The sequence below is a fragment of the Gracilinanus agilis genome, chromosome 3, assembly GCF_016433145.1.
Source record: "Gracilinanus agilis isolate LMUSP501 chromosome 3, AgileGrace, whole genome shotgun sequence".
Classification (NCBI taxonomy): domain Eukaryota; kingdom Metazoa; phylum Chordata; class Mammalia; order Didelphimorphia; family Didelphidae; genus Gracilinanus; species Gracilinanus agilis.
In genome coordinates, this window is record NC_058132.1 from 342,033,245 (window position 1) to 342,048,535 (window position 15,291).

The window sequence follows — 15,291 nt, forward strand, 5'->3', positions numbered from 1 at the left end:
CTTGTCGCCCCTGCTTAGACAGTTAGCTGGGTCTCCAAGCAGAGCGGGGGGGCAGGAGATGGCGAAAGAGAGGTCGACTTGTCTTCTTTCTTTTCTCCACCCTAAACTCCTCAGGCCGCCCGAAGCTGGGAACAGGCAAGGCTTTTCCAGGAAGCGAAACCGAAAGTTTTCAGGCCACCTCTAGAGGTGGGGCTAGAAAACCGACTGATCCCTTCTCTCTCCTCTCTCTGCTCCCCAGTTCCCCCTTCGAAAGCCCAGCGAACAAACGTCGCAGCGCCTGCCCCTTCGCTCGCGAATCCTGACCCTGTCCTGATGGCCACTGGTGGCTCTGCCGACGGCCCGCCGTGGCGGGTCCTGGTCCGGGTGGCCGAGAACCGTTCTGGCCTGGAGAAGAAGTTACAAAAGTATTTCCAGAGCTTGAAGAAGTCCGGGGGAGGCGAGTGCACGGTCAAAGCCGGCCCTAGCGAAGGCACTTACTGGGTAGAGTTTTTGGAAAGCCAAGGTGAGGAGGAGGGGCTGGATAGAGAGCAGCCGGCGAGGAAAGGCGGAGGCTGGGAGATGGGATGAACTGGGAGAGGGCGTCCAGATGGAAGCCAGCTGAAACAGAGTTGGAGAAGGGACTCTGGGAAACGGGGTTTGGAGTTAATAATAATAGCTTGCATTTACGTAAATCCTACGTGCCAGATATGCTAAACTCTACAGATATTGTTTCATTTAATCTTCCCAACATTCCTGTAAGGTAGATGCTATTGTTATCCCCATTTTACAGTTAAAGAAACTGAGCCAGGCAGAGATTATTTAACTTGCTCAGGATCCCACATCTAGTGGGATCTGAGATCACATTTGAACTCGGATCTCCCTAACTCCAGGCTTAAAGCTCTATCCACAGTGCTAAGAAAGGAACTGATTGGTTCTCCTCCTCCCACTTTTAATTCTATCCTACTTCACTCCCTCCTTCCTTGCCAGTGTCCACGCTGTGTCCCTGAAGCAGAAGCGGACAACTTTTTGTCATTGGAAGGGCATCAAAATCCCTAAAGAGTCGGAAAGGACATTTAGTCCAATCTCCTCGTTTTAAAGAGGAAACTGAGCAAATAGTTCACTATTGGCAGAGTGGTTAGAGCTTTGTATCTGCAATCTGGAAGATCTGGTTGAAAACAACCAACCAGCCAAAAAAGCCCTGGCCACTACTTGCAAGATACCATAAAAGACAATTACTCGGATCTATTAGAATGAAAGGGGAAAGTGAAGATACAAAGAACTCACTTCTCACTTCCTGAAAGGAACCTCAAAACAAAAAGTTTGAGGAACGTTACAGTCCAAATCCAGAACTCCCACATTAAAAAACAAACAAACAAACAAAAAACAAAGAAGCATCCATAAAGCAGTAATTCAAGTACCAAGGGATCACAGTCAGGATCATACAAGGCCTGAGAGATTCTAACATAAATGATAATTTAGGATGCAATTTTTCACAAGGCAAGAGAGATAGCCTGCAACCAAAAATAATCTGTCCTCCAAAACGGAATATAATACTACCCAGGAAAGAATGGATCTTTAATGGGAAAGAAGACTTTCAAGCATTTCTGATGAAAAGACTTAGAGCCAAGTAGGCACTTTGAAATACAAACTCAAATGTTCAGAGAAACTTAGAAATGATGCAGTGACAACATTCTAATAGGAGTCGAGAAGCAAGTGTCTTTTCAGAATCTTAATGTCTTTAGAGTGTTGATAAATAGAATAAAATAAATAAAATATTAGAGATAAAAATAAATAAAATAAATGACAAAAATTTTTAAAAAGAGGCTCTGAAAGTAGATTCGTTCTGTTCTGAATATTCTAAAAGAAAGAAGAGTAAAAGGAATATATAGTAGAGGAAGTATAGTGTAGAAAGTATAGAAAGAAAGAAGGGAATGGAACTTATTTTTTTTTTTTGCCAAAATTGGGGTGAGAAGAATATAGGAAAGTAGAAGGATTTGGCAACATGGGCATAAAATCAGTCTCAGTCTTATTTGAAACAAATAAAAGGGTTGAACACATGCGTATGTATACGCAAAGAACTCAATGTGTGTATATATATGTATATATAGATATAGATATAAATATAGATTTATCTCAAACTCAGCAAACTTTCTGATCATGATTTGGGGTTGGGATTAAAAGGTGGAAAAAGGAATACAAAGAAATAGAATCTGAGGGAATGCTCTTCAATTGAGGAATGACTAAACAAATTGTGCTATATGAGTAAAATGAAATGTTAATTGCACTATATGAAATAATGAAAGAGGTGTTTTCAGAGAATCTTAGGATAGATTGAAGAAGCAGGAACTAAATAGAATCAGAACACATTATAAAAGGACAGCAACATTATGAAGAAAAACAGCTTTGAAAGACTTAAAAATCAGATTTGTGCAATGATCAACCTTGTCCCTAGAGGACATATGGTAAAACATATTTACCTTCTGGCAGAGAGGTGATGTTCTTAAAGTGCAGAAGAGATAGACGTTTTTGGACATGGCCACTGAGTAGATTAATTTTCCTTAATTATGTTTTTTAAAAAAGCTCTTACCTTCTATCTTAGAAATCAGTACTGAGTATTGGTTCCAAGGCAGAAGAGTGGTAAGGGCTAGGCAAATGGGGATTAAATGACTTGCCCAGGGTCACACAGCTAGGAAGTGCCTGAGGCAGGATTTGAGCCCAGGACCTCCCATCTCTGGGCCTGGCTATCAATCCACTGAGCTACCCAGCTGTCCCCTTGATTATGCTTTTTCAGGATTTCCTCCTCTTTCTTTTAGTTTGTTTTTTATTTGGGGATAGTTAAGAATCATGATAAAAAAAATGGTATTCTGACCTTTTTAAATACAATGAAATGAATGGAAAGAAGTTCAGAAAGTAGAGATAAGCAGGATGATTTTGAAAGTAATGAGTAGAATTCAATATATACTTAAAATAAGTGAAATGATATAGATTACCAATTTCATCATTTTTTTGTTCTGTGTATAGGAAAATAATACTTTTTTGGTCTTTAATTTACAAAATAAATTTAAAAAAATTTTAAATCTTTGAAATCCACTGAATTGAAATAATCCTAGTCTTATCATGTCCTCTGAGTCCTCCATAAAAGCTCATAAAAAAGAGTTAGCTAGTGAGTATTAAACTAAAGCTAACTCCTGAGAAAACTGCTTAGGGGGAAAGTGAGTCCTTGACTTTGGGGTTAGCCTAGGTCATCATCCTTTCACCCTCACCCCTCCCTTGGGTGGTGGAAGAACTTTGAAGAGGTTTCAGAAGGATGCTGGTTTTCCAGTCTTCCCATTGGTGTCCTATAGGCATTTACTTCCAAATTAGGTGAAGGTAGCATCTACATTGGGAGCCAAAGACAAAATCAACACAGATTTATAGCTTTACAAGGGATCCCTTTACCTCACATGGTGTTCTCTAAACTTGTACTCATTTCCCCTAGCCTCTGTGTAATCATGGGATGTATGTTACATCTCTCTGGGGTTAGGGAAGGGATGTTTTATACCAGATGTTTTTACTGTATCACTGTAGTAAATACCTCTTAGGTCTGACTATGATTCTCACTGATCATCTTGCAGAGCACATGGGCAGACGCCAGGGGCTAATGGTATTAGAGACAGCCCTGATTCCTCAGCAGTACCTTTAGAACTTGGAAGAAGGAGATGCAGCCTCCCTCTGGGACCTGAGACTCATTTGTGTTGAAGGGAGTTTATAAATAAGGGCCTCTGGGCTTATATGGAATACCTTTGTATATCAAATATCTTACCTAGTGTTTTTCCCCCTTAACTAGAGAAGGCATTAGTCAACAGAAAAAATATGTGCATATGTATTATGTCTTTCATGTTTTTATTTATCATTTCTTTTTCTGGAGGTAGACATTCACAAATTATCCAAACATTAGTTCTATAGCTGTACATAATATTACCTAGGTTCTACTTGTTTTGCTTTTTATAATTTCATGTAGGTCTTTCCAGTTTTTTAAAACTTTATTTAATTAATTAATTTAGGACATTTTTCCATGATTACAAGATTCATGTTCTTTCCCTCCCTATCCCTACCTCCCTCCCATAACTGATGTACAATTCCACTGGGTTTTACTTGTGTCAATTATCCAGACCTATTTTTATATTATTGATATTTACACTAGGGTGATTGTTTAGAGTCTACATCCCCAATCATATCCCCATCAATCCATGTGATCAAGCAGTTGTCTTTCTTCTGTGTTCTATTCCCACAGTTCTTCCTCTGAATGTGGATAGCGTTCTTTCTCATAAGTACTCAGAATTTTCCTGGATCATTGCATTGCTGCTAGTAGAGAAGTCCATTACATGTGTATCAGTCTCTGTGTATAAGGTTCTCCTGGTTCTGCTCCTTTTGTTCTGCATCAATTCCTGGAGGTCGTTCCAGTTCACATGGAATTCCTACAGTTCATTATTCCTTTGAGCACAATAGTATTCCATCACCAACAGATACCACAGTATGTTCAGCCATTCCCCAATAGAAGGGCATCCCCTCATTTTCCAATTTTTTGCCACCACGAAGAGTCCGGCTATAAATATTTTTGTACAAGTCTTTTTCTTTATGATCTCTTTGGGGTGTAATCCAAGCAGTGGTATGGCTGGATCAAGGGGCAGGCAGTCTTTTAAAGCCCTTTGGGCATAGTTCCAAATTGCCATTCAGAATGGTTGGATCAATTCACAACTCTACCAGCAATGCATTAATGTTCCAATTTTGCCACATCTCCTCCAACATTCATGACTTTCCTTTGCTATCATGTTAACCAATCTGCTAGCTGTGAAGTGGTACCTCAGAGCTGTTTTGATTTGCATTTCTCTAATTATTAGAGATTTAGAACACTTTCTCATGTGTTTATTTATAGTTTTGATTTCTTTATCTGAAAATTGCCTATTCATGTGCCTTGTCCATTTATCGATTGGGGAATGGCTTGATTTTTTTGTACAATTGACTTAGGTCCTTATAAATTTGAGTAATTAGACCTTTGTCAGAGGTTTTTGTTTTAAAGATTTTTTTCCCAATTTGTTGCTTCCCTTCTAATTTTGGTTGCATCGCTTTTGTTTGTACGAAACCTTCTTAATTTAATGTAATCAAAATTATTTATTTTATATTTTTAAATTTTTTCTAACTCTTGCTTTGTCATAAAATCTTTCTTTTCCCAAAGATCAGACAAGCATACTATTCTGTGTTCACCTAATTTATAGTTTCCTTCTTTATATTCAAGTCATTCACGCATTCTAAGTTTATCTTGGTGTAGGATGTGAGGTGTTGATCTAAATCTAATCTCTCCCATACTATTTTCCAGTTTTCCCAGCAGTTTTTGTCAAATAGTGGATTTTTGTCCTAAAAGCTGGGATCTTTAGGTTTATCATACACTACCTTGCTGAGATCACTTACCCTAAGTCTTCTCCACTGATCCTCCCTTCTGTCTCTTAGCTAGTACCATATTGTTTTGATGACTACTTCTTTATAGTACAGTTTAAGATCTGGTACCGTGAGGCCACCTTCCTCCACATATTTTTTCATTATTTCCCTTAATATTATTGATCTTTTGTTCTTCCAAATGAACTTTGTTATTGTTTTTTCTAATTCGGTAAAAAAGTTTCTTGGTAGTTTGATGGGTATGGCACTAAATAAGTAAATTAGTTTGGGTAGGATTGCCATTTTTAATATGTTAGCTTGTCCTACCATGAGCAATTAATGTTTTTCCAATTATTTAGGACTAGTTTTAATTTTGCGGTAATTGTTTTGTAATTGTGTTCATATAGTTCCTGTGTTTGTCTTGGCAAATAGATTCCTAAGTATTTTATATTGTCTAGGGTGATTTTAAATAGTATTTCTCTTTCTAATGCTTGCTGCTGTGATGTGTTGGAAATATATAGAAATGCTGATGATTTCTGTTCATTTATTTTGTATCCTGCAACTTTGCTAAAGTTGTTGATTATTTCTACAAGCTTCTTAGATGATGCTCTAGGATTTTTTAGGTAGATTATCACATCATCTGCTAAGGGTGATAGATTGGTCTCCTCAATGCCTATTTTAATACCTTCAATTTCTTTTTCTTCTCTAATTGCTACTGCTAGTGTTTCTAGTACAATGTTAAATAATAGAGGTGATAATGGGCATCCTTGTTTCATGCCTGATCTTATTGAAAAGGCTTCTAATTTATCCCCATTGCATATGCTGCTTGTTGATGGTTTTAGATATATACTGTTTATTATTTTTAGGAAAGGTCCTTCCATTCCTATACTTTCTAGTGTTTTCAATAGGAATGGGTGTTGTATTTTGTCAAAGGCTTTTTCAGCATCTATTGAGATAATCATGTGATTTTTGTTTGTTAGCTTCTTCATATGGTCAATTATATGGATGGTTTTCCTTATGCTGAACCATCCTTGCATTCCTGGTATAAATCCCACCTGATCATAGTGAATAACCCTCGTGATCACTTGCTGGAGTCTTTTTGATAGTATTTTATTTAAGATTTTTGCATCTATGTTCATTAAGGAGATTGGTCTGTAGTTTTCTTTCTCTGTTTTTGATCTCCCTGGCTTTGGAATCAGTACCATATTTGTGTCATAAAAGGAATTTGGTAGGACTCCTTCTTTGCTTATTATGTCAAATAGTTTGTATATTATTGGGATTAGTTGTTCTTTGAATGTCTGATAGAATTCATTTGTGAATCCATCAGGCCCTGGTGATTTTTTCTTAGGGAGTACTTTGATGGCTTGTTCAATTTCTTTTTCTGATATTAGATTATTTAAGTATTCTATTTCTTCTGCTGTTAACCTAGACATTATATTTTTGTAAATGTTCATCCATATCATCTAGATTACTATTCTTATTGCCATATAATTGGGCAAAATAGCTTCTAATGATTGCTTTGATTTCTTCTTCATTAGAGGTGAGGTCTCCCTTTTCATCTTTGATATTGTTAATTTGATTTTCTTCTTTCTTTTTTTTTATTAAATAGACCAGTTCTTTGTCCATTTTATTTGTTTTTTCAAAGTACCAGATTCTAGTCTTATTTTTTAATTCAGTAGTTCTTTTACTTTTGATTTTATTAATTTTTCCTTTAATTTTTAGGTTCTCTAATTTAGTTTTCATCTGGGGATTTTTAATTTGTTCACTGGTCTTTCCAGTTTTAAAAAACTAACCTGTTCATCATTTCTTATGATGCAGTAATATTCCTTCACAATCATATGCCACAGTTTAGTTAGCCGTTCCCCAATTGATGGACACCCGCTTGGTTTCCAGTTCTTTGACATCATATAGAAAGCTGCTATAAATATTTTTGGAACATTGAGGTTCTTTTCCTTTATCCTGATACCCTTGGGAAATAGACCAAACAATGTTATTGCTGGGTCTAAGGGTATATGTAGTTTTATAACTCTCTGGGCATAATTCCAGATCACCTACTGATAAAAAAAGATCAAACTGCAAAACTGAAAGCCGATTCAGGGAGGAACTGGTAGTTCTCTAAAAGGATGATAGATTCCTACTTTCAGCAAAATGGCTTATTTGTTTTATAGCATTACTAATAGTGGAACAGTTATGTTAAAGTTTATGTAAACAGAATAAGAAACACTGACCTAAAGATAAGCAAAATAAGACATGCTTTACATAATTTCATCCCAAAATCTGAGTTAATTTATTCAACTAAGCCTATGTTAACTGTCTTATTCAAATCTCATTCCAGTTTGTATTTCTGTCAAAAAGAATTTAGAGGGGGCAGCTGGGTAGCTCAGTGGATTGAGAGCTAGGCCTAGAGATAGGAGGTCCTAGGTTCAAATCTGACCTCAGACACTTCCCAGCTGTGTGGCCCTGGGCAAGCCACTTAACCCCCTTTGCCTAGCCCTTACCACCCTTTTGCCTTGGGACCAATACACAATATTGACAATATTGATTCCAAGATCGAAGGTAAGAGTTAAAAAAAATTTTTTTAATTAAAAAAAGAATTTAGAAAAGGTTCATTCTGTGGACCTCAATTTTCTCTTCTGTAAAATGAATGAATTGGACTAGCTGATCTCTAATGTCCCTTGTAGCTTTAAGTCTATAATCTTTTGGAGGGAACATAAAATGCTTAAAAAATTTTCAATTACATGTCAAAACAATTTTTCTGGTATTTTGCAATCTAGACTCTCTTCTTCCCCTCTGCTTCCTACATGACAAATAATCTGATTTAGGTTATACCAGGAACATAAGTTTCTCTAACTCAACTCAATCTCTAGTTTCTTATAACTCTTCCATGGGAGAAAGAGACATAACTTAGGGGCATTAACCCCAACTTGGACCCTTTGCAGAGCCTCTTTTGACCCCATCCTAAAAGTAAAAATCTTTATTTTTTCCATATCTGTTGTTTTGCATTCTATTGTTATCTCTTCCAATGGCATATCCCATAATCTGCTCCTCTCTTATAATTACTTCATTTTGTAGGACAAATTAAATGATGTACTCTAGAACTTGTCAGTGGAATCGTATATCTCCTATATCATTGTTGGGTAGGATTCCAAGATTGGGAGAGACCTTAAGACCAAGATGGGTTTGGAGGATGTAGAATGGAGTGTAGGTCCCTGCCAGCTCTAAAGATCTATTCCCATGTTTGAGTGAGTCTTTGCTTTTCTAGCAAATTATCATATAAACTCTGAAAGGGGCTTGTTCTGAAGCTCAACTATTTACCTTTCATTTGTATGTTTTTCTATTTAAGCCAAGGAAAGAGTGATGGAAAAGAGAGACCACATTGTGGAACTCAGTACCACGTCACACATGAAGGTCTTCCTGGAAACAAATGAAAACCCAGTAGTGAAGAACACTTTGGAGATGAACCAGCTTTCCTCTAAGCCTCAGTCACTCCCAAAGGAATTTTCAGATGAGAACCACCCAGATGAAGGAGGTGCTCCTAATTCCCCTAAACCTTTCATTCAAAAGGTGAGGGGAGTGGAGAAGGGTATTCAGAGGGTTATTCTGTAAGTCTCTTCCCATTTATCACACCTGGGAATGTCTTTCCTCTTTTGCAATCATGTTCATATTTTAAGAAGTTTGTATTAACTTACATACTTTTTATAAATTCCTCTCTCTTTTTGGTCCTCCCCTTTCCTTTATCCTCCCCAAATTCCTCCTCCCAGTGTAGTAAGCACGCATATTTTAGCTTCTCAGAAATAAGAGATTATGAATGAAATAGTAATGTAATGACAATTATATTTGTCAGTTTTGCTGAACTACTTATTTCCCTCTTTGTTAAAAGGTGTTATGGTGTAAGAAAGGCAGAAGGGAGGGAGACAAAGGGAAATTAAGGTGATGGGGAAAAAGTTATCAATACATTTTATTTTACTTTTTTAAAAGGTTGTAGTTATCAATAAAGTATGAGTAAAGAATCTGGTTCAAATCCTGCCCCTAGCATTTACTACTTCCAAGACCTTAATTTGTCTGGTTCATAGTTTTCTCATCTACAAAATGAGAGTTGGGCTAGATAACCTTCAAAGACCTCTTCAGAATAATATCTCTAGGGATTGTAGCAGGGTAGTTTTTGCCTTGAGGAAACTACAAAATCGTTTAACGATCAACTGAAACTGTTTTACAGTCTTTTATAGTCTATATGCCCCCACACATGTCATAATGAATTGCAATAGTGACAAATGATGGGGAAGTGGGGAAGTCCAGTAAGAGATTGTCATCATTCCAAATCTTGATGATTGCCTTTCATGATCCCAGAGGAGATCTGGCATACAAGAGTACACTGTATTCCAAACTTTATAAATATTCTAGGTATATTAGACAGTGTCATTTGGTGTTGGTTCAATATTCAAGAGCTGACTTCAAACGTCAGAACCTGACTCGGGCACTTTCTGGCTGTGAGACCACAAAATAGTCAAATGTTATTTCAATTTCTTTCTTCAAACAAAATATCAAATTTTATCTTCACAACAACACTGTGAGTTGGGTGTTATTATTATCTCCATTTTATAGATGAGAAAACTTGAGGCTGAGAAAATGTGAGTGACTTGTCCGAGGTCATACAGTTAAGTCTCTGAGGCTGAATCTGAACTCAGATCTTCTTGGCTCCAATTTCAGCACTTTATCCACTGTGCCTCAGTTTCCACAACTATAAAATGGGAATAATAATTGCCCCTACTTCTTGGGGTTGCAGTGAATGTTAAATGAGATAACAAGTTAAGGTTTGTTGTTTTTTTCAACTCTTACCTTCTGTCTTAAAATCAATACTGTGTATTGGTTCCAAGGTAGAAGAGCAATGAGGGATAGGCAATGGGGGTTAAGTGACTTGCCCAGGGTCACACAGCTAGGAAGTGTCTGAGGCCAGATTTGAATTCAGGACCTCTTAACTCCAAGCCTGACACTCAACCCACTGAGTCACCCAGCTGCCTCCAAGTTAAGGGTTTTGCATACATTAAAAGTGCTAGATAAATGCTATTGCCATCATTATCATCATCATTTCTCAGATGAAGGAACCAAGGCTTAGAGAGTTGAAGTCAATAAAGGGACTCAAGGTACATAGCTGGTTGGTAGAGGAAGCTAGCCTAAATCTTTATTCTTGGACTAATGTTCTCTCTATTACCGGTACCACTCCCTCCTTCCCCAGCCTCCCTGCCTTTTCTACTGTGCATTATCATTACTAGAGCTAATGAGAAATGCAAGCAGAACTCAAAGTGAAACGCAAAGTTTTATTTTCAGCTCTGTTAGTGGATAGGATTTGTCCTGGCTCTATTTCTATAATGTCTAGGCATCTTAAAAAGAGCAGAACCACTAATTAGCCTTGTGATTTTATTTGGTCTTTATAAATTTCAGATATTTCTCCACGTGGAAGCCCTTTTCAACACAAACCTGCTTTCCAAAGAACAAAGGAAGAAAATGACTAACCTCTGCCCAAACCTCAAAATTGAGGGAGCCCATGATGGAATTGAGAAAGTGAGTGGCGATTTCGAAGATATTGAAAAAATGTATCACCTCTTAAGTGAGAGCATCCTGAGTAATGACCAGAAAGAGGATTTTCCCCACTCAGCCTCAGCAAGAGAAATCGAGCAAATTATACCAAATGACTGCGACAGCCATATTCCTCAGTCAAGTCCAAAAGACAGAATTGAAGAAGAGCCAGAACTTATCACAATTCCTTTAGATTTGTATGAATATTTTAAACATGTCTTTGCTGAAACTCTGGACAGAATAGAAAAAGAGCACAAAGTCCATATCAAAAGTACTTTGGATTATCCTACAGGCAATGTTTGTTTAGACTTCGAGACAAGTGAATCAGGGAACAGAAAAGAGGCCCAAGAAGCTTTTACCAGGGCATTTCAAAGCGGCATACAGGATGTGACCTGTAAAGAAGTTTGTTTCAAAGATGATAGGCTAGCACTTGAAGCCCAAAAGACACTGACTGACAAATTTAATAATAAACTCCATATTAATGCCAAAGGAAAAGTCTTAATTCTTAGAGGAAACCTAAAGAATATTTTAGCAGCTCAAGATTTTATTGAAAAAAACTCCTCCCATAAACAACCTGTGCAAATAATGGTTTCCCGAAACATGACGATGAAGAACAGAATTGAGGTAGATAGGGCTCACTGGTATCTTCTGCAACAAGAACTCACAAAGATAGAGAAGAAATTTGACATTTCAGTGGAAGTGGGGAACAGTCTCCTAATTGAGAAAGTTCTCCTTAATTTTAAACCGAAAGACAATGACTTAGACCTCTCTGTACATGCTTATAAATACTTCACTGTTGCCTTTCAGATGTTCTTACCACAAATTGTCAAAAAGGTAGTTCAATTAAAACCATTAGACAAAGAGAGAAAGTATTGGCCCGAAAAGATATCCTTTGATAACTTTCAAAGAAAGCATCCCCATGTGTATCTGGAGTGGAATGGACAAGAACTGATGTTGACTGGCTTGCCCAGGTACATTGTAGAAACAATGGAAGATATTCAGAACCATTTTAGAATTGAAGATCCTGCTCAGCAGAGTCAAGGGCCAGCTCTCTCTCTTGGAGGGAATTGGAATGAAGATCTCAAATCCCCTCTGGATAGAAATGGTGATGATTTCAAAATGGCTTTATTTCCCTCTAAGGAAGTACCTGGTTCTGAGGACATAGGAAAAGAGGAGAAGAAAGAGGAAAAGGAATGTGCCATCTGTTTGCAAATCATTCATCACAAAGAGGTCCTCCCAAAGTGCAAGCATGAGTTCTGTGGCCCCTGTATCAGAGAGGCCATGAAACACAAGCCAGTGTGTCCTTTATGCCAGACTGTCTGTGGGATCATAAAAGGAAATCAGCCGGATGGAAAAATGACATTCTTCCGCTTGCATACTTCACTGCCAGGTTATGATTCATATGGCACTATTCACATTACTTATGTCATGCATGAAGGCATACAGACGGTAAGAAAGGATTTGTGCTAATTTCTGGAAGCTTCGTATAGGCTTATTATGGGAAAAGAGTACTCTGCTATATTTATAAAGCATGAAGTTGGCAGTCTTTCCATAAGCAATTTTAAAAATCCTTTTTAGAATCAATACTAAATATTGGTTCCAAGACAGATGAGCAGCAAGGGCTAGGCAGTGGGGGTGAAGTGACTTGCCCAGGGTCACACAGCTAGGAAGTGTCTGAGGTCAAATTTGAACTCAGGACCTCCTGATTTCAGGCCAGGCTCTCTGTCCACTGAGCAACCTAACTGATCTTGTAAGCAATTTTTGAGGTATGTATTTCCTATTTCCAGGGGAAAATAATAGCTAGCATTTCTATAGCATTTTCCCATTTGCAAAGCACTTTACAAATAATATCTCATTTGAGCCTCACAAGTGGGAAGTAGTGCTACTATTATGCCCATTTTAAAGATAAGGGGAAAATGAGACAAATAGAGGTTGAGTGATTTGCCCAGGGTCACAGCTGAGGCATGATTTGACCACAAGCCTTACTGACTCCAGGTCCAGCATTCTATCCGCTTCACCACCTAGATGCCAATCCAGATGGTTGGGAGGTATGCAAATGTATTTGTGTGCATGTGTGTATATGTATGTATACATGTGAGTGTACATATATTTATGTGTGTATGTGTTTGTATATATAGATACACATGAATACGTAAATATACATACACACATACAGAGACACAGACATATAATTTTTAATATCTAAAAAATGAGTTAACTATAAATATAGAGGAGTGGCAATGTGTTGTGGATGGAGATCCAGCTATGGACCCAAGAGGACGGTTTCCTAACCCTTGGCCTTCTGTCTTACAGTTGATACCAAGACAGAAGATAAAGATTAATAAAAAAAAGATAGTTATTATGACCTCATTTCTGTGATTATTTTAGAGCAGAAGTAAGATACAGAAAACAGAAACCAGTACCCAGAAGCAGAAAGTAGGGCTTGAAACTTCACATCTTAAGTCTAATAATTTTTTTTTGCCTTTTTTTCCTCCCATGTTTGTTGAAGCTTGGCTTTGGATTAGAGGATTTTGGTATCTTTTTGATCTGTCATCCACATTGTGCTATAAACTCATAGATAACTTTATATAAAGTGTTTGTGGGATGGACCCTGCTGATGGCATCAAGAGTAGAAGCTGCTTCTCTCTAGTTTTCAACTACCCATTTCCCACATTCTTGAAAATTGCTCTGGCCTCTACATACCTCTCCCCCAAATTGGGGTCAAGAGAGTAACAAAAAGAATGATCTGGAAAATCCAACTTCAATGTTCTATAGGTATAAGTTGGAGTAAAGTCAAGCTTTGAGGTGAAGGTATGGGGATAGGGATTTGTTGGGAAGGGAAAAATAGATGGTATAGATAAGCTTTCATTTCAATAAACACAAATAAATGAATTAAAAGGTACTTATTAAGTATTTACTCTGTGTCAAGAGGAATAGGGGGGAGTAGAGGTGGATTTTCCTGTAAACCTCTGCTATGTCCTAAGTCTGCTACTGCAACCTCCTTGCCAGGAGCTTAGGAGTTGGGGAAGAGTTACTGGATGAGCTCAGAGTCAACTGAGCATTAGTTCCTGGGTTTTATGGGGTTTTGTTTTAGCCTTCTTTTGGATTCTCAGTGTCCTAACCATGGAAACTTTGGAACTTTCTTTAACACATAATTTCAGTTTTGGAGAGGTATGAGAGGTTATGGGAATTAGAAAAAGTGTCTAGCCCTCTGACTGGTTGCTCACATGACCTAGAAGTCTTTCTATTTTCTTAGGGTTTAATATGGAAGTAAGTGTAGTTGTCCCCTTCTGTGGAAGTGTAAAAATTGTTTTTAAAGCTATTTATGTCCAACTATGTTTGTATTTTGGATGGAAGGCCTTAAATTAAATAAACCTGCTATGTGCTGTTATTATGCTCAACCCTAGGAAGGCAAACATGAAAAAACTATGTTTAGCTCTTTCTTCAAAGATTTAAAAATCAATTAGAGCAGTGATTCCCAAAGTGGGTGCTATCGCCCCCTGGTGTATGCTTCAGCAATCCAGGAAGGCGGTGATGGCCACAGGTGCATTTATCTTTCCTATTAATTGCTATTAAAATTTAAAAAATTTTAATTTTCAGGGGTCTAAGTAATATTTTTTTCTGGAAAGGGGGCAGTAGGCCAAAAATGTTTGGGAACCACTGAATTAGAGGAACAAGATAACATGCAAATAATTATAATATAAATTATAAGATGATAAATACATAGGAGACATGTAAGCGGAATAATTTTAGAGATCTAAGGAAGGGGAGACAAAAAGGATGCTTTCAGCTTGTGGAGATAAGGGTAAGTTTGAGGGGTTTTTTTTTTTCGTCTTTTTTGCTCATTTAAAAATATTTTAATTTATATTGTCTAGTCCTTATATCATAATAGTTATCACAAGTATTCCTCTCCCTTCCCCTGTCAGAGTTAAACTGTATAACAGTATTTTTTTAGAGAGGGAAAAATCATCACAATAGATCAACACATTGAAAAAATCTAAAAAACATGCAGTATGCAAAACTGGGGACCTCTAAATTCCACAAAGGAGTGACTTGGGGGATGTTCTATTATCTCTTCATTTAAGTACTACTAGATCTTTATAATTTTGTTACATTTACTTTTGATTTTTGGTATGCAGTTGTTCATCTGATTTATATTTTTATAGCTATAGTGTGAATTTTTTCCCTTGGCTTGCTTCACCCTGTATCAACTCAAATGGATCCTTCCATGCCTCTCTATATTCATCATATCATTTCTTACAGAGTGATAATAATATTCCATTACATTCATATGCCACAATTTGACTTGCCATTTTCCAATTGATA

General features: G+C 37.3%; 1 protein-coding gene across 1 annotated transcript in view; it reads left to right on the plus strand.

The window, feature by feature from the left end:
- The first annotated feature begins 241 nt into the window (after nt 1-241).
- The window catches only part of LOC123242360 (protein mono-ADP-ribosyltransferase PARP14-like), a 119,876-nt gene continuing 104,826 nt past the window's right edge, over nt 242-15,291 (plus strand). The window contains exon 1 of the mRNA XM_044670051.1: nt 242-502. Coding sequence (XP_044525986.1) covers nt 313-502 — 190 coding nt within the window. The 5' untranslated portion in view covers nt 242-312. The remainder of the gene's footprint in view (nt 503-15,291) is intronic.